Source organism: Gekko japonicus, unplaced genomic scaffold, assembly GCF_001447785.1.
Source record: "Gekko japonicus isolate JY-2015 unplaced genomic scaffold, Gekko_japonicus_V1.1 scaffold992, whole genome shotgun sequence".
NCBI classification, from domain to species: Eukaryota; Metazoa; Chordata; class Lepidosauria; order Squamata; family Gekkonidae; genus Gekko; species Gekko japonicus.
In genome coordinates, this window is record NW_015173704.1 from 577,641 (window position 1) to 605,423 (window position 27,783).

At 50.4% G+C, this 27,783-nt stretch overlaps 1 protein-coding gene across 1 annotated transcript; it reads right to left on the bottom strand.

The window, feature by feature from the left end:
• Positions 1-4,176: 4,176 nt before the first annotated feature.
• Positions 4,177-27,211, bottom strand: RFX5 (regulatory factor X5). The gene is made up of 10 exons (XM_015423274.1): positions 27,033-27,211; positions 21,745-21,885; positions 20,881-20,914; positions 19,031-19,113; positions 17,626-17,745; positions 15,501-15,617; positions 14,445-14,526; positions 10,926-11,124; positions 8,324-8,418; positions 4,177-5,991 (listed from the first exon to the last, which is right to left on the bottom strand). Exons 2-10 carry the CDS (start codon positions 21,867-21,869, stop codon positions 4,765-4,767), a joined length of 2,082 nt encoding a protein of 693 aa, XP_015278760.1. The 5' UTR covers positions 21,870-21,885; positions 27,033-27,211; the 3' UTR covers positions 4,177-4,764.
• Between the last annotated feature and the right edge of the window lie 572 nt (positions 27,212-27,783).

The window sequence follows — 27,783 nt, forward strand, 5'->3', positions numbered from 1 at the left end:
ATCACCAGGCCCCACCTGGAGGGTGGCATCTTTAAGCACTGGGTTTCTCTAAGGCAGGGGTGTCGAGCTCATTTGTTACGAGGGCCGGATCTGACACAAATGAGACCTTGTCGGGCCGGGCCATGTGTGTCATAAAATGTAATGCCAGGTAGAGGAGATATAAACTTTATAAAGGACACAGACACAAAGGGTTTTTTTTTAACTTAAAATAAAAACATGCTTAAAACATTAGCATGCTTGCAATATTTTGTTTAACAGTGTCTGAGAACTGACACCTCTTGCTCTGAATTACTGCATTAAAATGTCTGTGTGGTTGCAATCTTGAGTGTGCTGTTTAGGGGTGTATCTGTAAGCTGCAAACCTACGATGACGCAGCAGCAGCTGAACTGGAAAAAGCAGGAGGCAGCCAGTTGCATTGCGGGCCTGATAGAAACCCTCCAGGGGCCTGATCCGGCCCCCGAGCCACATGTTTCACGCCCCTGCTCTGAGTCAACCGACTCAGTTGCTCCTGAAATCCGGAGAGGGGAAGTAACTCAGTTTACATCCTTGTCAAGGGTTCTTGGTTTTACGCTCGCAGGGCTTAATGAAATTCAAATGTGGCTTCCTTGGAATGAGGAAAAAAATGGGTATGTGGCACAGCTCTAACACAAGGGAAACCGGGGCAATAAAAGGGTTTCTTCTATACTGCCTGGATGTCTGTGTCTTTTTCAACTTTCAAAGTGGTTCCTTATAGCCTCTTCCAAAAGAACATGGCAGTAAAATTGTGTTTTAAACCGGGGTCCCCCAGATTAGAGTCTGTGCACTTAACCACTACACAAAACTGGCTCTCAGGATGACAAAGAGGAGGAGATCGGATTTATACCATGCCCTTCTCTCAGAGTCTCAGAGCACCTTACAATCTCCTTTCCCTCCCCACAACAGACACCCTGTGAGGTCGGTGGGGTTGAGAGAGCTCTGAGAGAACTGCTGATGGGAGAACAGCTCTGAGAGAACTTGTGACTGGCCCAAGGTCACACCAGCAACTGCATGTGGAGGAGTGGGGAATCAAACCTGGTTCTCCCAGATTAGAGTCCACAAACTTAACCATAAGGGAAACCAGGGCAATAAAAGGTTTTCTTCCATACTGCCTGGATGTCTGTGTCTTTTTCAACGTTCAAAGTGGTTCAACGGACTCATTCTTAGGGCCTCTTCCAAAAGAACATGGCAGTAAAATTGTGTTTTAAACCGGGGTCCCCCAGATTAGAGTCTGTGCACTTAACCACTACACAAAACTGGCTCTCAGGATGACAAAGAGGAGGAGATCGGATTTATACCATGCCCTTCTCTCAGAGTCTCAGAGCACCTTACAATCTCCTTTCCCTCCCCACAACAGACACCCTGTGAGGTCGGTGGGGTTGAGAGAGCTCTGAGAGAACTGCTGATGGGAGAACAGCTCTGAGAGAACTTGTGACTGGCCCAAGGTCACACCAGCAACTGCATGTGGAGGAGTGGGGAATCAAACCTGGTTCTCCCAGATTAGAGTCCACAAACTTAACCATAAGGGAAACCAGGGCAATAAAAGGTTTTCTTCCATACTGCCTGGATGTCTGTGTCTTTTTCAACGTTCAAAGTGGTTCAACGGACTCATTCTTAGGGCCTCTTCCAAAAGAACATGGCAGTAAAATTGTGTTTTAAACCGGGGTCCCCCAGATTAGAGTCTGTGCACTTAACCACTACACAAAACTGGCTCTCAGGATGACAAAGAGGAGGAGATCGGATTTATACCACGCCCTTCTCTCAGAGTCTCAGAGCACCTTACAATCTCCTTTCCCTCCCCACAACAGACACCCTGTGAGGTCGGTGGGGTTGAGAGAGCTCTGAGAGAACTGCTGATGGGAGAACAGCTCTGAGAGAACTTGTGACTGGCCCAAGGTCACACCAGCAACTGCATTTGCCACAGCCTGAGAGCTCCTATCTATACCTTGTGGCTAATAGCCACTGATGGACCTCTGCTCCAAATGTTTATCCATAAGAACATAAGAGAAGCCAATGTTGGATCAGGCCAATGGCCCATCCAGTCCAACAATCTGTCACACAGTGGCCAGAAATACCAGGTGCCATCAGGAGGTCCAGCAGTGGGGCCAGGACACTAGAAGCCCTCCCACTGTTGCCCACCCCCAAGCACCAAGAAGACAGAGCATCACTTGCCCCAGAGTCCCTATCTATACCTTGTGGCTAATAGCCACTGATGGACCTCTGCTCCATATGCCTATCTAATTCCCTCTTGAAGCCGTCCATGCTTGTAGCCGCCACCACTTCCTGTGGCAGTGAATTCCATGTGTTAATCAGTCTTTGGGTGAAGAAGGACTTCCTTTGATCCGTTCTAACCCGACTGCTCAGCAATTTCATGGTGTGCCCACGAGTTCTTGTCTTGTGAGAAAGGGAGAAAAGGACTTCTTTCTCGACCTGCTCTATCCCATGCATAATCTTATAAACCTCAATCATGTCACCCCTCAGCCGTCGTTTCTCCAAGCTAAAGAGCCCCAAGCGCTTCAACCTTTTTTCCTAGGGAAAGTGTTCCAACCCTTTTATCATCCTAGTTGCCCTTCTCTGCACTTTTTCTTGGCAGCTCTGATGACCGATCCCTGCATAGGATGTCACCCTACAACCAGCGCTTTTCCCCCCCTGGGGAATGCGCCAGAGTGGCCTTCCGGAACCTCTTTGACAAAATTTGTTTAAAGTGTTTAGAAGATCACGAGTTTTCAGTATATAGAAGATTGAACACTTCAGTTCCCTCTTGAGAGTTCCGGCACCTCTTAAAAAAAATAAACAACACCCTACATGCCAATAAAGGTAACTGGACTACTACTACAACAACACCCTGCCCACAAAACTCTGCCCAAGAGTCAATCTCTGCACAAGAACATCAGAAGAGCCCTGCGGGATCTCACATCTGTTTGTTAACTCTTGTAGTTATATGTTAATTTACTGCCATTCACAGATCTTAAGTAAAGGTAAAGGTTCCCTTGCTCGGAAGCCAGTCGAGTCCGACTCTAGGGTTGCGGTGCTCATCTCCCTTTCCAAGCCGAAGAACAAGCGCTGTCCGAAGACGTTTCCGTGGTCATGTGGCCGGCATGACTAAACACCAAGGCGCACGGAACGCTGTTCCCTTCCCACCGAAGTGGTACCTATTTATCTACTTGCAATTTCTTGCTTTCGAACGGCTAGGTTGGCAGGAGCTGGAACTAGAGATGGGACTCTTGGGCACTCCATGAAACTGCTGAGCGGTCGGGTTAGAACGGATAAAAGGAAGTCCTTCACCCAAAGAGTGATTAACACTTGGAATTCACTGCCACAGGAAGTGGTGGCGGCTACAAGCATGGACGGCTTCAAGCGGGAATTAGATAAGCATATGGAGCAGAGGTCCATCAGTGGCTATTAGCCACAAGGGATAGATAGGGACTCTGGGGCAAGTGACGCTCTGTCATCTTGGTGCTTGGGGGGGTCAACAGTGGGAGGGCTTCTAATGTCCTGGACCCACTGGTGGATCTCCTGATGGCACTGGTATTTCTGGCCACTGTGCGATACAGAGTGTTGGACTGGATGGGCCTTTGGCCTGATCCAACATTGGCATCTCTTATGTTCTTATGACCTCACTCCATCATGCGGCACCCGGGTCTCAAACTGCTGAACTACTGACCTTCCACGGCCTGCAGTTCAGCGTCTTAACCACTTGAGCCACCGCAGCTCTTACCAACCGCCTTAATCCAATCTCAGCTATAACTGCCCAGTTAACTTGCGCATCTTGACTAACTAGCCGTTCCTGGAAACTAACCCCCCCCCACCTATATCTAATGGTTGAGGAAGTTTCACTGTATCTGAAGAAGTGTGCTTGCACACGAAAGCTCATACCTGAAAGCTTCAGACGAACACGGCTGCCCCACCTGAATATTTCATACCGAATATAAAGAATAGGAAACTGCCTCCCCTCTTTGAAAAGAAAAATGTAACTACCAGTATATTTATTTTTGTTAAAAAAAGAAATCTGTGCAATGGGTTTTACATAGCATTTGTAATCGAAACAAGAGATGGAAAGGAGAGCAGGAGACCGGGGGGGGGGGGGGCAACTTAAATAACGCAGAACTAAGTGGCCCCAATTCTGCACAAAACGTACACAGCAGACGCTCAAGGGCTGAGGACAAAAAGCGAAATTCTTTGGGACGCTGGCTGTGACGTGATTGTCAAGATGCTTAGAGATTAAGGGGCGGGGGGGGAGTGTCCCTGTGAAATTCAACTTTTGCCCCCCAAAACTTCCACGTGAAAATTTGCAATCTAAGGAACGGAAACTCTTCTCTCCTCTCCAACATCTGTGCTGGTTCTGGAGAGGAAAATTCAAAAGCCTAGATCGGCGGTGGTGCCGAACCCAAGTTTCGGTCTTCCCTCCCTACACTTGTCGAATTATCTTGGCCGTTGTAAGAAGCCCGGGACATCTAGGTATCTGCATCCGTCAGGAGCAGAATCCGCCAGCTCCGGAATATCGGGGAGCCCACCCCACTTCCCAGCAGAGAGAAGAAAGACAGCAACCAGTTACTGATCCTAAGTAAACATCTGTTCGGGGACACATACTCTTGCAAGATAATGTTGGGTGAAAAGCAGTTCGGCAGCCAATACTGTCTTGCGTTTTCCTTCTACACACGTGCGTTAGCGAAGCTGAGGGGTACGGGTGAAAAGCTGGGCTCAGTGATGCCAATGTGGTGGTGGGACACGGGGCCCGGGACGGGAACGTTACCGACTCGGGGCATGCGCGGAAGTCACTGGGGGGCTCGCCTTCCCCCCTTTGTCCCGTTCGACACTGTTCCGATGCAATCGCATGACAGAGCCCCGCAAACTGGTGGCGTCCGAATGATCCTTGGACGACGGCAAGACGGATTTGCTGATGGACAGGTCTTGGGGCTCAGATTCGGATTCCGATGAGCTGGATCTCTCTGATTGGGCGTCTTCAAGGAGGGAACGGGGGACTGAATCCCTTGCTAGGGTAGCGTTGGGCCTGACCTCTGGCCCTGAAAGGCCCTGACCCGATTGCACGGGCTTGTGCGACTGGCTTCCAGCCTCCTTCAGTAGGCTCTGGGTGCCGGATCTGTGGCCCTGGATGACACTCACCTGAGAGGGCAAGATGGCAGCTTTTGCGGGGTTGCCAACCACATGGCTGCTAGCTGCAGACAGGCCTGTTCCACCGGTGTCCCTGGGGGACGATCCCTTGGTGTCTCCTACGGGGAGCATCTCTGCTTCCGGACCCTCTTTCTGGGGACCCCGCTGGGTGGAGGGTAACGAAGTGCAGTCTCCGTAACCCACAGTGACCACAATGACATCAGAGTCTTCCTTTGTACCGGAGGCCTCCTCTTCGCCAGTGGCCTTCTCCGGCAGACAGGAGTCTGGCTCATCTGCCTTCTTCCGGGGTCGCCCCCGCTTCCTCTTCACCGTCGCCGCGTCCGTGGACGACTCCGCCGGCCGCTTGCTGGGCGCTCTGGCTTTCAATGGGTCGGGAAGACTCCATTTGGGCTCGCTGCTCGCCACGCCCCCGCCGCCGGGTGCATTTCTGGGCTTGGCTGGGATCTCGGCCGTAGGGGGCACCGCCACGCCGGGAAGGATCATGTTGATGACCGGCACGGCACTCTGTTGGCTAACCATCGCCCCGGGGCCATTCACAGCAGGCGCCAAGTTCAGAGGCAGCGGGGACGGAGTGGGGCCCACGGACAGGGCCATCTTGACCGTGCCCCCCACGGGGGTGGCCATGAGCTTGGGCTCCAGGACGGGTGGGGAGGAGTGGATGGCCGCCACTCCGGGGGACACCACGAGCCGCTCGACGGGCTGCACTCGGGGCAACAGCAAACGAAGGCGAGCCATCAGGGCGCTCACTTGGGGGGCGATGGGTGGCTTGGCCGCCGCTTCCGCGGCTTTCTTGGAGTCCCGTGGGGGGGCTGCGGGAGGCTTGGAGGGATTCTCTTTCTTGGCCTGAAAAACAAGGCGGACAGGAAAGGGCGGGAGAAAGGCGGCCACAACAGTTCCTGGAGACCTGGCTGACCATCAGGGCTACACGCCGTGCCAAGCCAACAGGTCTGGCATCACACGGGCCCTGCAGTAGACGGGGCCACAGAATCCAAGGAGCGTCACTGTAACACCGACTCCCTCCCCTCTGTCTCCCCCCGTTCTGACCTCCACGCCCCTTTCATCCTCGAGAAAAGAATTCACAGATGTCTGACTCTCGTCCACCTGTCCTCGCTCGCACGCACCCGGGGTCCCCCAACCTTTTTGAGCACACGGTCACCTCGGGAATTCTGGCTCAGGATTGTGGGCGCCAACCACAAAATGGCGGGCGCAACCTTGTACAGTTCCGCAGGGCCTGCAAGACGGAGCTCTTCCGCCAGGCTTATTTATTTATTAGACTTTTACCCCGCCCTCCCGCCAAGACGGCTCAGGGCGGCTTACAATAGTTTAAAACCAACATAACAATTAATACAATATAAGTCTAAAACAATACAGTCAATAAAATATCCAAATACACTTATTAAAATTGAGATTAAGACGTGGCGGCGTTCTGTTATAACGTGCTAGAACCGTCAGTGTGGTCTGAGCTATTGAAACGCTTGCTGGAACAGCTCGGTCTTTACCGCTCTACGGAATTCAAATAGGAGCCACCGCCACCACTGTTACCACCAACTATCCCACTGAACATCTGGAATATGGGACTGGCCCACTATGGACTACGCCATTTAATATCTGGACCATAGGACTGGCCGTAAGATCAGGAAATTGCCGGAATGGAAATTCACGCCATCTATTTCAATACTGCGAGCACTTTAAGGCTATTGTTGTAATGTTAAGAATATTTTATATTATTTGAATGTTTTATGCTAATTCGGCACACTCTGCCATCTTCTGTAAGCCGCCCAGAGCCTGTTTACAGGATGGGCAGGGTATAAATATGAGTATAAATAAACAAATAGATAAAATGGCTGTTGCAGGAGGCGGAGCCAATTGCCCACTGCCAGAGAGTGATGTCACGAATAACTCTAATGGTAACCCTTCCACATTCAGGCAGAAGCTGTGCTTTGGGGGGGGGTGCTTTTAAAAATTAACATATTGCTTAAAAATATTTTCTTCACCCACAGCCACACAATGAAGATCTTTGTGCCGTGCTGGCAGCTGCTGCCAAAACCAGTTTTTATTTTATTTATTTATTTTATTGCATTTATACCCCGCCCTCCCCGTGAACAGGCTCAGGGCGGCTCACATAGGGCACTAAGTGCATTCAATATACAAAATTACATAATACAAATACAGATTTAAAACAGATTAAAATCAATTCAACGGATGCACATGAAGAAGACTCCTAACATCTTGCGTAGCAGCGGGGCAAGGCTGGGGTGATGGAAAGATGTTGCCCAATCCCCCCAGTGGTCTCTCTCTAAAAAGGCGCGGTGGTGTAAGTGGCCGTGGCGGCTCCTACTCATAAGCCTGGCGGAAGAGCTCCGTCTTGCAGGCCCTACGGAACTGCACAAGGTCCCGCAGGGCCCTGATCTCCTCCGGGAGCTCATTCCACCAGGTAGGAGCCGCCACTGAGAAAGACCTGGCACTGGTTGCCACAAGCTTGGCCTCCTTAGGGCCCGGGGTCACCAGCCGGTGTTGTGACCCCGACCGAAGTGCTTTTTGGGGAATATGTGGGGAAATGCGGTCCCTCAGGTAAGTCGGACCCTGGCCATGTAGGGCTTTAAAGGTAAGCACCAGCACTTTGAAGTGAATCCGGTATGCTATAGGCAGCCAGTGCAGTACTCCGGATTTGCGACAAAGGCAGCCCCATGTAGAGAGCGTTGCAGTAGTCTAGCCTTGAGGTGACCGTCGCATGGATCACTGTAGCTAGGTCATTGCGGTCAAGGAAAGGAACCAACTGTCGTATCAGCCGAAGATGATAAAAGGCTGATTTGGCAGTGGCCGCCACCTGCATCTGCAATGCCAATCAGATCTCCAGTGGCCAATCAGAAGCGCTGCGGGGCAAAAGCCCCACCGGGTCCCGCCCACTTTCTAAAAACACATGGTGGGTGCCAGGAAATGGACGCCATGTTAGGGGCCCCTGTACTAACACAATTCCCCGAGTCCTTCTCAGCCCTGTCTCCCCAGACCACGCAGTCTATCTTTGGGGACAAGCCAAAAAGATCTCGCTCCTGACAAATTTGCACATGGCAGCCACATCGTACACAGCAGCCCTTCAATTGCCACATGGGTCCTTTCTCCACCCCCAAACGGCGGCTACTTCCAGCTTCCAGCTCTTCTTTTTTCTGTCTCTCACCTGAGGCAGTGGTTTGGCTGCATTCTCCTGGGCTTCGGACTCGTTCTTCTTTGTGCTCGGCGGCAGTCGTTTTTCCCTGGGGGGTTCTGCAGTTTCTGCAACCAGAGAGGCTGAATCAAGAGACCCTTCTCAGACCCAAGAAGAAGAGGAGATGGGATTTATACCCCGCCCTTCACTCGGAATCTCAGAGCAGCTTACAAACTCCTTTCCCTTCCCCTCCCCACAACAGACACCCTGTGAGGTAGGTGGGGCTGAGAGAGCTCTTTCGAGGACTGCTCTTTTTTCAAGGACAGCTCTGACAGAACTAAGGCTTGCCCAAGGTCATCCAGCAGCTGCAAGTGGAGGAGTGGGGAATCAAACCCGGTTCTCCCAGATCAGAATCCGCGCACTTAACCACTACACCAAACTGGCTCTCACACCAAACCACCATTCACATCCAACCTCTTCTTCTTCACTACCCAAAGGAGTCTCAGAGCGGCTCACAATCTCCTTTCCCTTCCCCTCCCCACAACAGACAACCTGTGAGGTAGGTGGGGCTGAGAGAGGGTCACACCAGCAGCTGCATGTGGAGGAGTGGGGAATCAGACCCGGTCCTCCCAGATTAGAGTCCATGCTCTTAAAGAGAGAAGAGATTGGATTTATACCCCACCCTTCACTACCAGAAGGAGTCTCAGAGTGGCTTACGAAGACCTTTCCCTTCCCCTCCCCACAACAGACACACCCTGTGAGGTGGGTGGGGCTGAGAGAGCTCTGACAGAAACTGCTCTTTTTCAAGAACAGCTCTGACAGAACTATGGCTTGCCCAAGGTCATCCAACAGGTGCAAATAGAGGAGTGGGGAATCAAACCTGGTTCTCCCAGATTGGAGTCCACACACTTAACTACGACACCAAACTGGTGAGGAGGAGGAGAAGGAAGAAGAGAAGAGGAGATTGGATTTATACCCCACCCTTCACTACCCAAAGGTGTCTCAGAGCGGCTTACAAACTCCTTCCCCCCCCCTCCTCACAACAGACACACCCTGTGGGGTAGGTGGGGCTGAGAGAGCTCTGACAGAAACTGCTCTTTTCCAAGAACAGCTGTGCTAGAATTATGGCTTGCCCAAGGTCCTCCAGCAGCTGCAAGTGGAGGAGTGGGGAATCAAACCTGGTTCTCCCAGATCAGAGTCCGCGCACTTAACCACTACACCAAACTGGCTCTCCTGGCTCACAGGGTGTCTGTTGTGGGGAGGTAGACCCAGAGGAGTAAGCCGTGTTAGTCTGTTGCTGGAAAATACTAAAAAGCCCAGTGGCACCTTTAAGACTAACAAACTTTATTGTAGCATAAGCTTTCGTGAAACACAGCTCTCTTCATCAGACACATCTACAGGGTATAGATGGAACATTCAGTCTGGGGCAGTGATGCTCTGTCTTCTTGGTGCTTGGGGGGGGCAAGAGTGGGAGGGGGCTTCTGGAGTTCTGGCCCCGCTGCTGGACCTCCTGGTGACCCCTGGGTTTTGTCTACTGTGTGGCACAGAGTGTTGGACTGGATGGGCCATTGGCCTGACCCAACACGGCTTCTCTTATGTTCTTCTGTCTGGGGCAGTGATGCTCTGTCTTCTTGGTGTTTGGGGGGCAAGAGTGGGAGGGCTTCTGGAGTTCTGGCCCCGCTGGTGGACCTCCTGAGGGCCCCTGCTCTATTTGGCCACTGTTTAACCCAGAGTGTTGGACTGGAGGGGCCATTGGCCTGACCCAACATACCGCTTCTCTTATATTGTTATGGCCGGCAGTTTCTATATAACAGAGCCTTTTGATGGACGAGAACGTCCCTTTCTTATCCTTATCCACACCTATCTTACCCTTGCTGCCTGACGATACTTGTTATACGCTGTGGAACATCCCGCTTTGGCCAAGCGAACTGCCAGAATTAAGTAAGCCATCAGCTAGTTCACGTGTTTATTCTTCTGCGCATTAACGCTTCACTCTGAACTATACGGTCTGTTTTTTAAAAACTTACCTTGAATTTCATCAGTGCACCTTTTTTCACTTAATTGTGCGTTGCGTCACTGGGGAGTGACTCAAACCAAACCCGGGACAAGCTTGGCTACTTTAGGTCCCCAACAGGTGCCCAAAGGCCTGAGGGCAGAGGTTATTTCGGGGGGGGATCGCAGTTCCCCCGGGTGAGGTACGGGGGGCGGGGCACATGACGAAGCCCCGCCCCCTGCTTCCGGCCGCCCCGCTTCCGGCCCTCATTCAGCCAGGAGGAGGCAGGAGAAGAGGGAGGGTAAGTTGCTTCCTCCCTGCCTCTCCCCACCTCTGCCTGCCTTGGGCCAGGGAGGGCCTTCGCGGGGCTTACTTGCACTCCCGCCGGCCTTGCAGGTCCACCGCCGGGCCCCTCATGGGGCTCGGCAGTGGAGCTGCAAGGCCGGCGGCAGCGCCCGGTACCGTTGGGGGTGGGGGGTGTGGCCTTATGACACACTTCCGGTGATGTCAGGGGGTGTGGCCTTATGACACACTTCCGGTGATGCCAGGGGGTGTGGCATATGCTAATGAGTTACGCTAATGAGTTCCCCTGGCTCTTTTTCTACGAAACGACCCCTGCCTGAGGGGGAAGGATTCGCCCACCTGAGACCACCATCGCCATGACCAGGTCGGCGTGGGCCGAGCGGGGGTTGATGATGTGCTGCTGGATGAGAAACTGGGCCACCTCCACGATGTTGTTGAAGGTCCGCTTGAGGATCTTCTCGGCCCAGTCGCACGTCAGGGCGCAGGCGGCGTCCATCACTTCGTCGTTGTAGGTCGGCACGAGGTCAGCCCTTTCAGTCTGTACGGGACAGAGAGCCAGGGGGAATCACTGAAGGTATCCATAGCCGTAAACGATCACAGATCAGCATGGAGACTCCATGCTCAGAGGCAATGGACCTCTGTATATTAGCTGTTGTAGATTTTCCGGGTTGTCTGGCCGCGGTCTTGGCATCGTAGGGCCTGACGTTTCGCCACTAGCTGAGACTGGCATCCTCAGAGGTATAACACAGGAAGATGGCGTCCTCTCTGTGTCTAGGTGAGAAGGAAGATGGTAGGCAGGTAATTTATATCTACTCAGGAAGGTGGGGTAGGGCTGAGACATTATCTTGTAGGAGTTCCCCAGACTGTGAACTCCCTACAAGATAACTCCTACAGGAACTCCTACAAGATAATGTCTCAGCCCTACCCCACCTTCCTGAGTAGATATAAATTACCTGCCTACCATCTTCCTTCTAACCCTGGCACAGAGAGTACTCCATCTTTCTATGTTATCACAGAATCACAGAATGTCAGAGTTGGAAGGGGCCTTGCAGGTCATCTAGTCCAACCCCCTGCACTCTGCAGGAGCACAGCCGAAAGACAGCCCTACAACATACCCGAGAGATGGTCGTCCAGCCTCCGCTTGGAAACGTCCAGCGAAGGAGCATCCACCCCCTCCTGAAGCAGTCCGTTCCACTGCTCAACCACTCTTACAGTTAGGAAGTTTCTCCAGATATTTAGCCGGTATTGACTCCCTTGTCATTTCCACCCATTAGATCTAGTCTTGCAATCCAGAGCAAGAGAGAATAGATCTGCTCCATCTTCTACATGACAGCCCTTCAGATACCTGAAGATGGCAATCATGTCCCCTCTAAGCCTTCTCTTTCTCAGGCCTTCTCTTTCTTTCAGCCTTTCCTCCTAAGACTCGGATTCCAACCCTCTCACCATCCTGGTTGCCCTCTTCTGGACACGCTCGAGCTTGTCAACATCCTTATACCTCTGAGGGTGCTGGCGAAACATCAGGTCCTACAATGCCAAGACCATGGCCACACAGCCCGGAAAATCAACAACAGCTAATGAACTCCGGCCTTGAAAGCCTTCGACAACATATTGTACCTCGGTATACCTGGTACAGGGGACGGCTTCTGCCTTGCTGGCTAGCTGGGGGCCTTCGATTAGAGGCCTCCGGTTGGCCACTGGGCAAAACAGGATGCCGGAACAGATGATCTCTTGGTCTAATCCAAGGAGGGACTGCTTATGCTCTTAAACACACAGAGGCACGGCAGATGAGCCGGCAAGGTCATTCTGCCTCAGGTTTTTAGTTCTTAGGCACATAAATGCAAAAGCACAGATAGCAAGCCACCATAGGGAGAGGAAGGATCTGTGGCTCAGTGGCAGAGCATCAGCTTGGCATGCAGAAGGTCCTAGGTTCAATCCCCGGCGTCTCCAGTTAAAAAGGACCAGGCAGGAGGTGATGGGAAAGACCTCCGCCTGAGACCCTGGAGAGCTGCAAAGAGGGGCCGTGGCTCAGTGGAAGAGCCTCTGCTTGGCATGCAGAAGGTCCCAGGTTCAATCCCCGGCATCTCCAGTTAAAAAGGACCAGGCAGGAGGTGATGGGAAAGACCTCCGCCTGAGACCCTGGAGAGCTGTAAAGAGGGGCTGTGGCTCAGTGGAAGAGCCTCTGCTTGGCATGCAGAAGGTCCCAGGTTCAATCCCCGGCATCTCCAGTCAAAAGGACCAGGCAGGAGATGATGGGACAGTCCTCAGCCTGAGACCCTGGAGAGCTGTCAAGAGGGGCTGTGGCTCAGTGGCAGAGCTTCTGCTTGGCGTGCAGGAGGTCCCAGGTTCAATCCCTGGCAGCATCTCCAGTTAAAAAGGACCAGGCCGCCTGAGACCCTGGAAAGCCACTGCCAGCCTGAGTAGACAATACTAGGGGCATGCATTCAAATCTTCCCGAGCAGAAAATATAGTTCAAAAGTAACCAGGATTGTTTTGGGGAAACCAGAGGCGGGGGGAAACCTGAAATTTTGGGGGAACTGGGAAAACTCCCCGCTCCCTCTGATGTAAAAGGACTGCAAAAAAATCGAGGAAAATAGCTGAGAGGCTGGGAGACTGCTCCGGGCCTCTCGGTTGTTTCCCCTGCTTCTTCTGCAGTCCCTTTAAACCAGCTTGGTTTAAAGGGAATGTAGAAAAAAATCGGGGAAACAGCTGGAGGCTGGGAGATGGCTCTGGGCCTCTCGGTCGTTTCCCCCGCTTCTTTTTCAATCACTTTAAACCAGCCTGGTTTAAAGGGACTACAGAAAATATCATGGAAAACAGTTGAGAGGCTAGGAGTTGTTTCCTCCACCACTTAGCTGTGTTTTGCTGCTCCTGTGTGTTGTCCCCCGCCCCTCGGGTTTGTTTGTTTTTAATCTCAGCTCTATTGGACCAGAATAAATTTAGGATTTTAGAAAAATCCTGGATCCAAATACTTTCCCACTACTGGGATCAAGGACTTTTTGGAAATCCTGAGATTTTGGGGGGGGGGTGTTTCCAACAGACCTGAAAAGAAAAAAGGAGAGAAAGCTGCACACCCCTAATGCTCCCTCTGAGCAGTGGAGTCTGGTGAGCAGAAATCCTACTCTGTGAGCTCCTGGCACTAAAGTTGTGAGCGAGCGATTTGGCTACTGCATAAATCAGTTTGCTCTGGAGCCCTCCTTCCTGAGCTAAGACAGAAATATGTGAGCCAGAGGCTAAAAAACTGTGAGCTAGCTCACACTGACTCAGCTTAGAGGGAACACTGCTCTGGAGCCCTCCTTCCTGAGCTAAGACAAAAATGTGTGAGCCGGAGGCTAAAAAAGTGCCAGCTAGCTCACACTCACTCAGCTTAGAGGGAACACTGCTCTGGAACCCTCCTTCCTGAGCTAAGACAGAAATGTGTGAGCTGGAGGCTAAAAAACTGTTGAGCTAGCTCACACTGACTCAGCTTAGAGGGAACACTGCTCTGGAGCCCTCCTTCCTGAGCTAAGACAAAACTGTGTGAGCCGGAGGCTAAAAAACTGTGAGCTAGCTCACACCGACTCAGCTTAGAGGGAACACTGCTCTGGAGCCCTCCTTCCTGAGCTAAGACAAAACTGTGTGAGCCGGAGGCTAAAAAACTGTGAGCTAGCTCACACCGACTCAGCTTAGAGGGAACACTGCTCTGGAGTCCTCCTTCCTGAGCTAAGACAGAAATCTGTGAGCTGGAGGTTAAAAAACTGCCAGCTAGCTCACACTAACTCAGCTTAGAGGGAACACTGCAATACGGACCTCGATGAACCAAGGGTCTGATTCAGTATAAGGAAGTTTCGCGTGCATGTTCAGCACCGCTCTGGGGCTTACCGTCTCGGTTTCTTTAAGATCTAAGCTGGGAAGAGGAGGCATGTGGACCACCGTCTTTCTCCGAATCCCGCTGTAGCAATACGTTGGAGTAGAGTTAAGGAGATCATCCAAACACCAAATATTCCTTAATCTGATTACGGGCACGAAACGGAGTTCTTCCGACAGGCTTTCGAGTAGGAGCCGCCGCCGCCACTGTTCCATCAATGCGCCGCCGCCGAAAACTGGCAGAGATACCATCAGGGTGCAAGCGGGCCCTGGGTATCTGCCGCTTTGGAACTTACGTTGTTGGTCCAGATCCACCCTACCGGAACCCATCTTGGAACTGGGAACATCAGAGCACCAGCACTTTGCTGTACTATTGTTATGTTTTTATCTTGTTTCAGTTGTTTTAATTATGAGCCTTAGGGGAGGGCGGGATATAAATCGAATTATAAATAAATAAATTATAGACTCCTCCCATCAAAATGAATGCGAATTTTATAATCCACTTAACATCTGGTATCCAATTTGGGACAAAATAGATCTAGAAAAATTTGATGGGGAGAATATCTCGGAAGCAAAATATAAAATAATGTTGTTTAATTAAATATTTGTCACTTGCTTTTGTTAATATTGTTTTATATTAATATATCACAATCGTAATTATCTACAAGTTATATTGGTAACTGCACCTAGAACTGTTCAGTCAGCTGCTAACCAAAATATTGTTTTTTGATTACTATTATATTTAGCCAATGCAAAGTCTTGACTATTTGTTTTATTCTCTAAGTTCCTACCTACCACTATCTTTATTCAAACAGTTTGTATTTACAATGTATCATATTAAAAGTTAATAAATTTTCTATTTAAAAATAAATAAATACATTATAAATAAAATAAAAAGAGGGGAACAGAACCAACAGCCTCCCGCATCCAGAGAGAGGACTGGTCACAGTACCGAGTCCAGAAACCTGGCAGACGACACGTCGTTCACCTTTCGGCTGTCCCAACACCCCCCCCCCAAGTTTCATCACAACCCTTCCAAGTCCCCCGCTGACTCCAAGCGCGAAAGGATATTTCGACTGTCCGCGGCCGCCCAGCCTCCTCGCCTTGATGTTCGGGAAGATCTCCCGGATGATCTTGCCGAAATTCGCCGCACTCAGAGAGCGGCTGCAAAGGTTATCACAGTGCCTCCTGCAGAGGGGAGGGGGGGAAAGGTTATCATACTCCCCAGCCCGTGCCACACTACAGGGGTCCCCCAGCGTTCTTGAGCCTGTGGGCACGTCTGGAACTCTGACACAGCGCGGTGGGGGCAGCCACAGAACGGCCGCCGTAGAAGAAGAAGAAGAGATTGGATTTATACCCCGCCCTTCACTACCCAAAGGTGTCTCAGAGCGGCTGACAATCTCCTTTCCCTTCCCCTCCCCACAACAGACACCCTGTGAGGTAAAGGAAAAAGAAGAAGAGATTGGATTTATACCCCCCCTTACTACCCAAAGGTGTCTCAGAGCGGCTGACAAACTCCTTTCCCTTCCCCTCCCCTCCACAGACACCCTGTAAGGTAGGTGGGGCTGAGAGAGCTCTGAGAGAAACGGCTCTTTTTCAACAGCTCTTATCAGAACTAAGGCTTGCCCAAGGTCATCCAGCAGCTGCAAGTGGAGGAGTGGGGAATCAAACCCAGCTCTCCCAGATTAGAGTCCGCGCACTTCACCACGACACCAAACTGGCTCTCAAGTGACATAGAAGAAGAAGAGAAGAGATTGGATTTATACCCCGCCCTTCACTACCCAAAGGAGTCTCAGAGCGGCTTACAAACTCCTTTCCCTTCCCCTCCCCACAACAGACACCCTGTGAGGTAAAAGAAGAAGAAGAAGATATTGGATTTATACCCTGCCCTTCACTACCCAAAGGTGTCTCAGAGCGGCTTACAAATTCCTTTCCCTTCCCCTCCCCACAACAGACACCCTGTGAGGTAGGTGGAGCTGAGAGAGCTCGTGAAAGAAACTGCTCTTTTTCAAGGACAGCTCGTCAGAACTACGGCTTGCCCAAGGTCATCCAGCCAGGTGCGAGTGGAGGAGCGGGGAATCGAACCCAGTTCTCCCAGATTAGAGTCCGTGCACTTAACCACTACACAAGACTGGCTCTTCACTGTTGTGAAATGGCAAAATCCACTTGAAAACGGTCAGTGAAGTAGATCGAAACTACATTATTTAGAAGAAGAAGAGAAGAGATTGGATTTATACCCCGCCCTTCACTACCCAAAGGAGTTACAAACTCCTCTCCCTTCCCCTCCCCACAACAGACACCCTGTGAGGCAGGTGGGGCTGAGAGAGCTCTTGACAGAAATTGCTCTTTTTTCAAGAACAGCTCTTATCAGAACTACGGCTTTGCCCAAGGTCATCCAGCAGCTGCAAGTGGAGGAGTGGGGAATCAAATCCGGTTTTCCCAGATTAGAGTCTGCGCACTTCACCACGACACCGAACTGGTGGAGCCGGACACAAAATGGCCGCTACAGCTCACCTTCAGTCAACAGCGTGTTGCGGGGGGGGGGGGGGGCAGCCGCTGCCAAAGCAACGGTCTAAAAAAAATATATCAGTGCAGCCAATCAAATCTGCAACGGCCAATTGAAAGTCCCACAGAGCAAAAGCCGTAGCTGGCCCCACCCACTTCCTAAAAGCATTTGTGGGCACCAGGAAAGGCGTCGACAGGAACCGTGGCACCCACAGGCGCTACGCAGAACAGCACAGGGAATGGGATTGGATCTCCCCACCCACCCACCCACCGATCACCCTTTCCCCGGAAAAAGAGTGATTAACACATGGAACTCACTGTCACAGGAAGTGGTGGCGGCTACAAGCACAGACGGCTTCAAGAGGGAATTAGATAAGTATATGGAGCAGAGGTCCATCAGTGGCTATTAGCCACAAGGTATAGATAGGGGCTTTGGGGCAAGTGATGCTCTGTCTTCTTGGTGCCTGGGGGGGGGGTCAACAGTGGGAGGGCTTCTAGTGTCCTGGCCCCACTGGTGGACCTCCTGAGGGCCCCTGGTATTTCTGGCCACTATGTGACACAGTGTTGGACCAGATGGGCCATTGGCCTGATCCAACATTGGCGTCTCTTATATTCTTATGTTCTTAAGTGACCATTTCAGAAAGAAAAGTACCCCAGGGAATGCCCACCATCTCCCCGAAAACACACTCACTTGTAGGCATCGTACACGTCCTGTTTCGGCAAGCAGGTGTCCGGGTACTCCTCCAAGTGATTCCGGATCCAGGTGCAGGCGTGCATGTGTTCAACCGAGCTCAGCGAAGCGAGATCCAGGCTGCCGGGCCCAAGAGGGAGGGTTACTGCCTTGGGGCGGTGGATCCACAACTCTAATGCCACACCCACTTCCCCACCAGCACGGCAGACGGAATCTCTCCACGTGGGCCCGAGTGCTGGCAAACTGCACTCCTCCATTGCGCGTTCGAGGGCGTCTTTTAAACAAATGGCCTCGTCTCTCAGAGGCTAACCGATGGTCAATGAGAATGCCCTTTACTGCAGCTGAAAGACTCGTATGACAAGACTGGAAAGATAAAAGCCCACCTCTGGCAAATCCTCTGGAAAGCCTTAGAACTTTATCATATGTGAATGCATGGCACAGCACATAGATGGCAATTGTGTATGGATTTATTTCTAGACTAGAAATAAGGCCCGTTGTGGAAATAAATACAACGGGATCTAGAAAGAGGCTCTGGGAGAGTGCTCTGGCTTTGGGCAAACAGTGTCAGTCTGCTTTTAAAACATGAACCTGGGACCTGCACACCACCAGAATACAGCAGGTTCCATATGCAACTGACATTCCAACTGCCTTGCGGGGGGGGGGGGAGTTTGAGGTGTGGAATGGAGTGAAGTCCAATCAGCTTCCATATGCAAAAGACCAGGTTGTCGCAGCAGTTGTGGTGTGGGCGGGACCCGGGCTTTGGCTTCTGATTGGTGGCGATATATGCTGAGGAGCAGTGCCATCAGCCATACACTAAGGGAGTGCATTTTAGAATTAGAACTTTGGCACCCACTATTCAATTATATATAAGGAGAGAAGATATCTGGAAGCCGTTTATAGACGCTTACGTTTAGATCTGGTGTTATAGTTCTGTCTGTATGTGTGTGTGTGTGGGTGTGTGTGTGTGTGGGTGTGTGTGGGTGTGTATATAAATATATATATATAAAAAAATCTTATATAGTGGCTGGATTTGAAGGGTTTTTTACCCCTTGTTATTTTTATTTTTTGGGGGGGTTGTTTTTCATATGTGTGTGTGACTGTGCACACCTGAAATTCATGGTGACCTCTGGGGACTGACCCCTACTGGGGGCCTGGAGGATAGTCAGGGAGGTGGCTGGATAAAGCCTGCCCCCGGCTCCCGCCTCTGGTATTCCAAGGAGGCCTCCCATCCAAGGTCTTGACAGAGTTGACCCTGCTTAGCTGACGAGATCGGACAAGATCGGGTTTATGCTGATTGGGTTTTATGCAGATGTGAATTCTCTTTGAATAAAAAAATTAGAAATGTCCCCCCCCCCCAGCAACCCCCGGGGATTTGCAAGCTTTCCAGCCGGACTCCATTACTTACCTTTTCTCTCCCGAACTCGGGCCAGAAGGCAGCTGGAGGTAGAGGTAAAGCTTGGCGTAATCCGAAAACTTCTGGACGTCTTGCTGTTATCGAGAATGAAGACAAAAGTTTACATTCCTAACTTGGTTCGCAAACGGGAAACAAGTCAATCCTACCGGACGGATTTCAGCTGAACCAATGAAGTTGCCTTACACTGAACCAGCTCGCTGATCTATCCAGCCCAGCATCAGAAGAACATAATTATGAACATAATTTGTCGCTATGTTGTTATTGTTGTGGTTTCCTAATAGTATGTGTGTGATGACCCCTTTACTGGGGAGGTCTGGTTTCCCTTTAAAAGTGTACTTTATGTTTTTCTCTACTGGGTAATCCGGCTGCCACCAGGAAATTTAAGGCTTTCCAAACCTTTATAATATAATATTCATCACTGGGTAGGTATATCGAGGGTTTAAGCTTTCGAGGAACTATGTGGTCTGAGGAAGGATTCTTTCCAGAGCTGGTATACTTGAATGAAATAGGATTTATTTAAAGAAAGCATAAATACGAGGGTAGAACCATGTAACTAGTAAAGTAGGTATAACACACAGTCTGCTCCCTACTGACAGGGATTTTTCCTTAGGTAACTTTGTAACACTTTTTCCTTCAGGCCATATACGGTTACTGTTTCTTTCAACTTTTCATAACACACACAAGGTCTCTCCTTCAGACCCCAGAACTAGACTCATCCCACACAGGGATGGGTCTCACTCCTCTCATACACAGAACTTCTGCTTCTCTCACAGAAATCAGAACTTAACTGATCTTCATCAACTGTCATATCTAACTGACCCTCTTGATAGACATTCAAATCCTCCACACTGCATCCATTCCAAAACCCCTCCCCCTCTCTGTCACTCACCAATCATATCACTTGCCTGATTCCAGCACTCTAGATTATCATCACAGCCATGCAAACCAAACTTTTAAAGCCACACACACACAGTTAAACATGAAATCATTACAATGTACTACTGCAAATTGTTGTTATATTAGATAAACAAAAGATAAACAAAAGACGGAGCTCTTCCGCCAGGCTTTCGAGTAGGAGCCGCCCCTACCATTACCACTATTACTACCATTACCATCATTGGTGGACCGGAGGGGTGGCCCCATAAAGATCAACCATGACATTGCTGTGGTAGGTACCGCTGGATGGGGCCGAGTAACAACCATGGGTATTTAACCCCCCTATTGTTATGTTAGATTCTGAGGAGTCCCATCTTGTAAAATTGATTCCCTCTTGTTAGATTTTGACTGTAACCACTGAGCACTTTAATGTTGATTGTTTTATCCTGTTTGTGTGCTGTTTTATGTTTTGGCACATGGGGCCCTATTGTCATCCGCCCTGAGCCCGCTTGCGGGGAGGGCAGGGTAAGGTAAAGGTAAAGGTTCCCTTGCTCGAAAGCCAGTCGAGTCCAACTCTAGGGTTGCGGTGCTCATCTCCGTTTCAAAGCCGAAGAGCCAGCGCTGTCCGAAGACGTTTCCGTGGTCATGTGGCCGGCATGACTAAACACCAAGGCGCACAGAACGCTGTTACCTTCCCACCGAAGTGGTACCTATTTATCTACTTGCCATTTCTTGCTTTCGAACTGCTAGGTTGGCAGGAGCTGGAACTAGAGACGGGAGCTCACTCCGTCTTGCGGCAATTCTACCTCGGAGGGCAAGGTAGAAATGCGATAATACAAAATAAAATAATAAAAATTATGGGGGGAAAGGGAAAGCGAAGAATGTCTCGCATGCGCAAGCGGGGGGGGGGGGTTCAGTGTATCGGGCCTGTAAGTGCAGTACTGAGCTCCACCTAACCTACTCACCAGTATGCCGTCAACTTTGCTCTGGACGGATTTCCTGTTCAGGGCAAGAGAAGGAAAAACGTTTGTTAACCTCTCGGAAGTTTCGTTTCTCCCATCTCCGAATCGGGCTTCCGCTTGGACCCTCCTTTGCTTCCGCCCAGCGGGCGCTTTGGTCTCCCCGGATCCTCTCCTGCCCCGGCTGCCCCCCCCCCCCCAGCATTACAAAGAGAGGAGGAGGGAAGGCACTGCTCAAACCCTAGACCCAGAAAAAAGTGCAGAAAAGGGCAACTTGAATGATAAAAGGGTTGGAACACTTTCCCTATGAGGAAAGGTTAAGGCGCTTAGGGCTCTTTCGCTTGGAGAAACGACGACTGAGGGGTGACATGATCGAGGTTTATAAGATTATGCATGGGAAAGAGCAGGTAGAGAAAGAGGTACTTTTCTCCCTTTCTCACAATACAAGAACTCGTGGGCACTCCATGAAACTGCTGAGTGTTTGGGTTAGAACAGATAAAAGGAAGTACTTCTTCACCCAAAGACTGATTCACACATGGAATTCACTGCCACAGGAAGTGGTGGCGGCTACAAGCATGGACAGCTTCAAAAGGGAATTAGATAAGCATATGGAGCAGAGGTCCATCAGTGGCTATTAGCCACAAGGTATAGATAGGGGCTCTGGGGCAAGGGATGCTCTGTCTTCTTGGAGCTTGGGGGGGGGGTCAACAGTGGGAGGACTTCTAATGTCCTGGCCCCACTGCTGGACCTCCTGAGGGCACCTGGTATTTCTGGCCACCGTGTGACACAGAGTGTTGGACTGGATGGGCCTTTGGCCTGATCCAACATTGGCGTCTCTTATGTTCTTATGTTCTTAAACCCAGCCCTTACGAGATGGCGCCTTTCAGCTTGTGCAGCAGTGTACTCGGCTCCGCAGGTGCGCCCTGGGAATCCACCTCCAAGGCCTCGCTCTCGTTTTCGGCGATCTCAGCTAACAGCTCGTTGTCGTCGGCCATGGCATCGGGTGCCCTGCTTTGAGACGGGAAACACAGAATCGTAGCACGAGCCCTGCTCGCTTACTCCACAAAACGTCCCAAGTAATTAAAAAAAAAAATTACTTCTCTTTACCCCTACATTTTGGCTTCCCCTCTGTTTGTGGCTCCGCCTTCTGCAGCAGCCATGTTATAATTGGCCCCGCCTCCTGTGGCAGCCCTATTGTGGCTATGCCTAAAGCTGTGTGTCAGAATTCCAAAGGTACCCACAGGCTCAAAACAGCTGGGGAGACCCTGCAACAAACCAACTCTGGGAGTGCACAAACATTTATTTTACTGTGTTTAATGTTTTTACTGTTTTCTCATGTTTTATATTCATCTCTATGTATTGTACTTTACTGTTTTGTACTGTTGTAAACCGCCCAGAGAGCTTCTGCTGTGGGTGGTATCAAGAAGAAGAAGAGAAGAGATTGGATTTATATCCCGCCCTTCACTACCCAAGGGAGTCTCAGAGCAGCTTACAAACTCCTTTCCCTTCCCCTCCCCACAACAGACACCCTTGTGAGGTAGGTGGGGCTGAGAGAGCTCTGACAGAAACCGCTTTTCAAGAACAGCTCTTGTCAGAACTACGACTTGCCCGAGGTCATCCAGCCAGGTGCGAGTGGAGGAGTGGGGAATCAAACCCGGTTCTCCCAGATAAGAGTCCGCGCACTTAACCACTACACCAAACTGGAGTGATTAACCACTACCCAGCAGGGCTCTTCTGCAGTTCTTTTGAAAGTCACAACTCCCTCATGGGAACTTTACACGGGAGGGCGTGTCAATTAATATGCTCCAGGACTTCATACCCCAAATCCCTAACCTCCCTTCCTCAGATCACTAGTCCTTGCACCCTTCCGAGAGCACCAGATAACCCCAACAAATTTAAGAATTGTTCAGAGAGACATGCCAAAGTTTCCACCGCTCCAAATGTTTCCTCTGCTCCAAATGTTTCCTTTCCTGATGTGAAAACTTTGTAACTTCCAACATTAACTGTTTTCCATGCTTGTTGCGTTAGCCGCCCCGTGGGCTGCTTCCGTCAAAAGACAGGGGTCTAAATATTTTAATAAGTGGTTGTGTTGACAACTGCAGGAAGCAGGGCCTTTTCTGTTGCAGCCCCCCTAGCGCCAGAGCCACCTCGCCCAGGAAACTTATACCTGCCGTTCCCTGGATAGTTTCCTTCTTGCTGTCTTTGCCAGCGGCCGGTTAAGAAATCGGGTGGGATCCCAGGATCCCATAGATCCGTCCCACTAATGGCAGCATCTTCTATCTGGCACAAGTAGTGTCGAGGAGGATCCTTGCCCAAGGGGAATGCGCCAATGGATCCGCCAGATCCAACCAAGTTTTTCCTCCACGTACCTTCTTGGCGGCTTTTGTCATGAGTCTCAATTTGCATTTTAGGTCCTTGTTCTTAAAATGTTAACCCTGCCTGATGCTTAAAAGAATTTTTAGAGACTGCTTGGAAGTTCAACTGGAAAGCCTTAAGATTAATAACTTCCCTTGGCATTTTTTTTTTTAAAAAATAGAGGCACCAGAGCTGACGCATATCTAAAAGGCAAACCCTCCTCCCTGGAACCTCTGCTGTTTGTGTATGTGAGCACTTTGTACATGCCCGGAAGCAGTCCGCTCTTCATAGATCTTCCATATGCTGGAGATTTAAATGGTGAACTCTTCGGGATGGGAATGGCTGCCTCCCCATGACTCTGGGAAACATCACGGTACGTTGGCAATGCTGGAATCATATAACAGACAGACAGACAGTTTGGTGTCATGGTTAAGTGCGTGGACTCTAATCTGGGAGAACCGGGTTTGATTCCCCACTCCTCCACTTGCACCTGGCTGGATGACCTTGGGCAAGTCGTAGTTCTGACAAGAGCTGTTCTTGAAAAAGAGCAGTTTCCGTCAGAGCTCTCTCAGCCCCGCCTACCTCACAGGGTGTCTGTTGTGGGGAGGGGAAGGGAAAGGAGTTTGTAAGCCGCTCTGAGACACCTTTGGGTAGTGAAGGGCAGGGTATAAATGCAATCTGTTCTTCTTCTTCTACGTCACTTGAGAGCCAGTTTGGTGTAGTGGTTAAGTGCACGGACTCTAATCTGGGAGAACCGGGTTTGATTCCCCACTCCTCCACTTGCACCTGGCTGGATGACCTTGGGCAAGTCGTAGTTCTGACAAGAGCTGTTCTTGAAAAAGAGCCGTTTCTGTCAGAGCTCTCTCAGCCCCACCGACCTCACAGGGTGTCTGTTGTGGGGAGGGGAAGGAGTTTGTAAGCCGCTCTGAGGCTCCTTTGGGTAGTGAAGGGCTGGGTGTAAATCCAATCTCTTCTTCTTCTTCTCAAATAACACTGCTAAAATTGTTTAAAAGCTTCTGCCGCTCCCTGAATACTAAGCCCCAAATTCCCCTTAGGTTGCCAGCTTCCTTTTCCTAGCCAAGCTCCGGTGACTTTTAAGAGACCTCCAGCTCCTGAACTTAGAATCTTAAGAGTTGGAAGGGACCTCAAGGGTCATCTAGTCCAACCCCCTGCACATGGCAGGGAATTCACAAATACCTGCCCCCTCCAAAACCCCAGTGACCCCTGCTCCATGCCCAGATGACAAAAACCCTCCACAATGTCTTCTGTACAACGTCAGGAGACGGCTTTATCCGACAGGTCTCTTTGTTCTAACACGGCATCGCATTACTATAAACATTTTAGAAATAAATCCTGTGCCGACAACTCAACAAAGGCTGCCAATTGGACCAAGCACACAAACACTCTGCCCCCACCCTCAAGCCTGGGGGGGACCCCTTACTACACCCCGTATTTAAAGCTCTCGTGGAAGCTCACTGGGTGACCTTGGGCCAATCACACGTTGCTCCGCCTGACCTTCCCCGCAAGGTTGTTGTGAGGAGAAAATGGAGACGGGGAGAACGGGTCCAGATTGGGGGCGGGGGGGCGGGGGAGAGTACAGAAAAAGCAAATCAACGAAGCCCGGTTCGCTCTTCGTTTCAATTTCCTACTCCCGTGGTTGCAATCGATCAAAGCGCTCAGTAAATAAAAGTCATTGGACTCTTCGTTTTCGATGTCCCACATTCGTTTGCTCTGGAGCCCTCCTTCCTGAGCGAAGACAAAAATACGTGAGTTGGAGGCTAAAAAACTGTGAGCTAGCTCACACCAACTCAGTTTAGAGGGAACCCTGGTTGCAACCAATGCTCCCTCTAAGCCAGGGGGTGTCAAACATGCAGCCCCCGGAGGGCTTCTATCAGGCCCGCAGTGGAACTGGCTGTCTTGTTTGGTGTCGTGGTTAAGTGCGCGGACTCTAATCTGGGAGAACCGGGTTTGATTCCCCACTCCTCCACTTGCAGCTGCTGGATGACCTTGGGCAAGCCATAGTTCTGGCACAGCTGTTCTTGGAAAAGAGCCGTTTCTGTCAGAGCTCTCTCAGCCCCACCCGCCTCACAGGGTGTCTGTTGTGGGGAGGGGAAGGGAAAGGAGTTTGTAAGCCGGTCTGAGACTCCTTCGGGTAGTGAAGGGCGGGGTATAAATCCAATCTCTTCTTCTTCCGCTTCTTCATCATTATAGGTTTGCAGGTTACAGATACACCCCTGAACAGCATACTCAAGATTGCAATAGCACAGACATTTTGATGTAGTAATTCAGAGCAAGAGGTGTCAGTTATCAGACACTGTTAAATAAACAAAATATTGCAAGAGTGCTAATGTTTTAAGCATGTTTTAAAGTTTTAAAAAACCCCTTTGTGTTTGTGTCCTCTATAAAGTTCATATCCCTGCTACCTGGCATTACATTTTATGACACCGGTGGCCCGGCCCAACAAGGTCTTATTTATGTCAGATCCGGCCCTCGTAACAAATGAGTTCGACACCCCCTGCTTTAAGCTGTGGAGTCTCATGAGCAAAAATTCTACTTTGCAAGCTACTGACATTAAAGTCGTGAGTGAGCGATTTGGCTATTGCATCAATCAGTTTGCTCTGGAGCCCTCCTTCCTGAGCGGAGACAAAAAATGTGTGAGCCGGAGGCTAAAAGACTGTGAGCCGGCTCACACTAACTCAGCTTAGAGGGAACACTGTTTGTGAGCTACTGGCATTAAAGCAAACAATTTGACTACTGCATAAATTAGTCTGCTCTGGAGCTGTCCTTCCTGAGCTAATGTGTGAGCCGGAGGCTAAAAAAACTGTGAGCTAGCTCACACTAACTTAGCTTAGAGGGAACACTGTATATGGCAACCAAAAATTCCCCCCCCCCTGAGAGTAGGTCTAATTTGGGGGACTTACTTCCGAGAGACCCAGTTTAGGATGCTTTCTTAAACCAAGAGGGAAGGGTAACAAGAAAAGAACATAAAACACATATATTATAACCAGTGTTCCCTTTAATCCAAGTTAGTGTGAGCTAGCTCACAGTTTTTTAGCCTCTAGCTCACAGATTTTTGTCTCAGCTCGGGAAGGAGGGCTCCGGAGCAAATTAATTTATGCAGCAGCCAGATCACTCGCTCACAACTTTAAGGCCAGTAGCTCACCAAGTAGAATTTTTGCTCACAAGACTCCACAGCTTAGAGGGAGCATTGCTTATAACTTCTCTCTCTCTCTCTGTCTCTCTCTCCCTGGGCTGGCCAGTTGGTTTCTGCAGGTTCCATAACTGTCTGTCCTTGCAGCTTCTGCCTGGGGGAGAGGGGATGCAGTTCTTCAAATGCACACAGCACACTCCTGCTTGGGTGCAAAAAAAAAAAAAAAATTGCATGCAACACCCTCGGGGCAGCACCCAGGATGAGCACTGCAGCGAGAGGGAAATTCAAATCCTCGCCACCATCTCTGCAGTGCCTGAACCGCAGCGTAAGGGGGGGGGGGGGGATAACAACACACACCCAGTTAGAAATCGGTCGCTTTAAAGAAACCCCCGTTTCCGCGCAGAATTAGAACCCAGGACTTTCTCCAAAACTCTTTTTAAAAAACAAACACACACGTTTGTCAAAGTTCTTTTGCATCAGCCCGGACTCAAAGGCAATTCGAGATGTATGCAGAGAGAGAGAGAGAAAACTTGATTTCTATCCCCCCTTTTTTTTCTAAAGCAAAACAAGAACGCATTTTGCCCTCGCTCGCAAAAAGCAACAACAACGAATAAGTATTACTTTAGGTTTCGTTTTGCAAGGAAAGACTTACCTTAGCAAGACTTTGGCGGCTTCTGTTTCTTAAAGAGTGGAGGGGGAAGAGGAGGGGAAAAGAACTCCAGCACTCCAAGAGTTAACAGATCCCCAAGGGCAATCTTGCAATCTCTGGATCCTGCTGAGTTTTGATAGTTTTGGGGGGGGAATCCGGTTGCAGGGACGCTTTCCCTCCTCCAATTTACAAAATAAAACAGAAAAAGAAAGTAACCCCACGAAGGGGGGGGGGACGCTTGTTTTCTCGAAGGTTTTTTTTTTTCCCCACTCTGATTGGTCGGCTCAGTTTGGATCTGCCCGGATACTCCGCCGTTCTTTAATGCAAATGGCTGCGGGATCTTTTTCCACCCGGATACAACCCCAGCTTGCCTTGTCATTGGCTCGGGGCGCGGCGAAGTCTGCCTAGCAACACGTCTCGGATTGGCGACGGGTCTGCCAGTTTCGAAGCAGGACAGGGAAGGGAGGGGTGGGCGTGAAAGAGGGCGACCGAGTCTAAAGCGGCTCCTCCGCTTGCGGAGCTCGAGGGGAGGGTCCTACCTCGCAGGGTTGCGAGGAAGGCGGCTGGGACGCGGATCCCGGATTCTAAAATCCTGGCCCCAAAACCTTGGAAGAATATCGCCGTTGGAATATAGGCAAGGAAAGAGGATGTTTGCTCCACAAGATGGGCTTAAATGCACAAGAATGGCAGAAAAACCCCGCAGAAGCGTTCGCGTTGCCAACCTCCAGGTGGTGCCTGGAGGTCTCCCGGGATG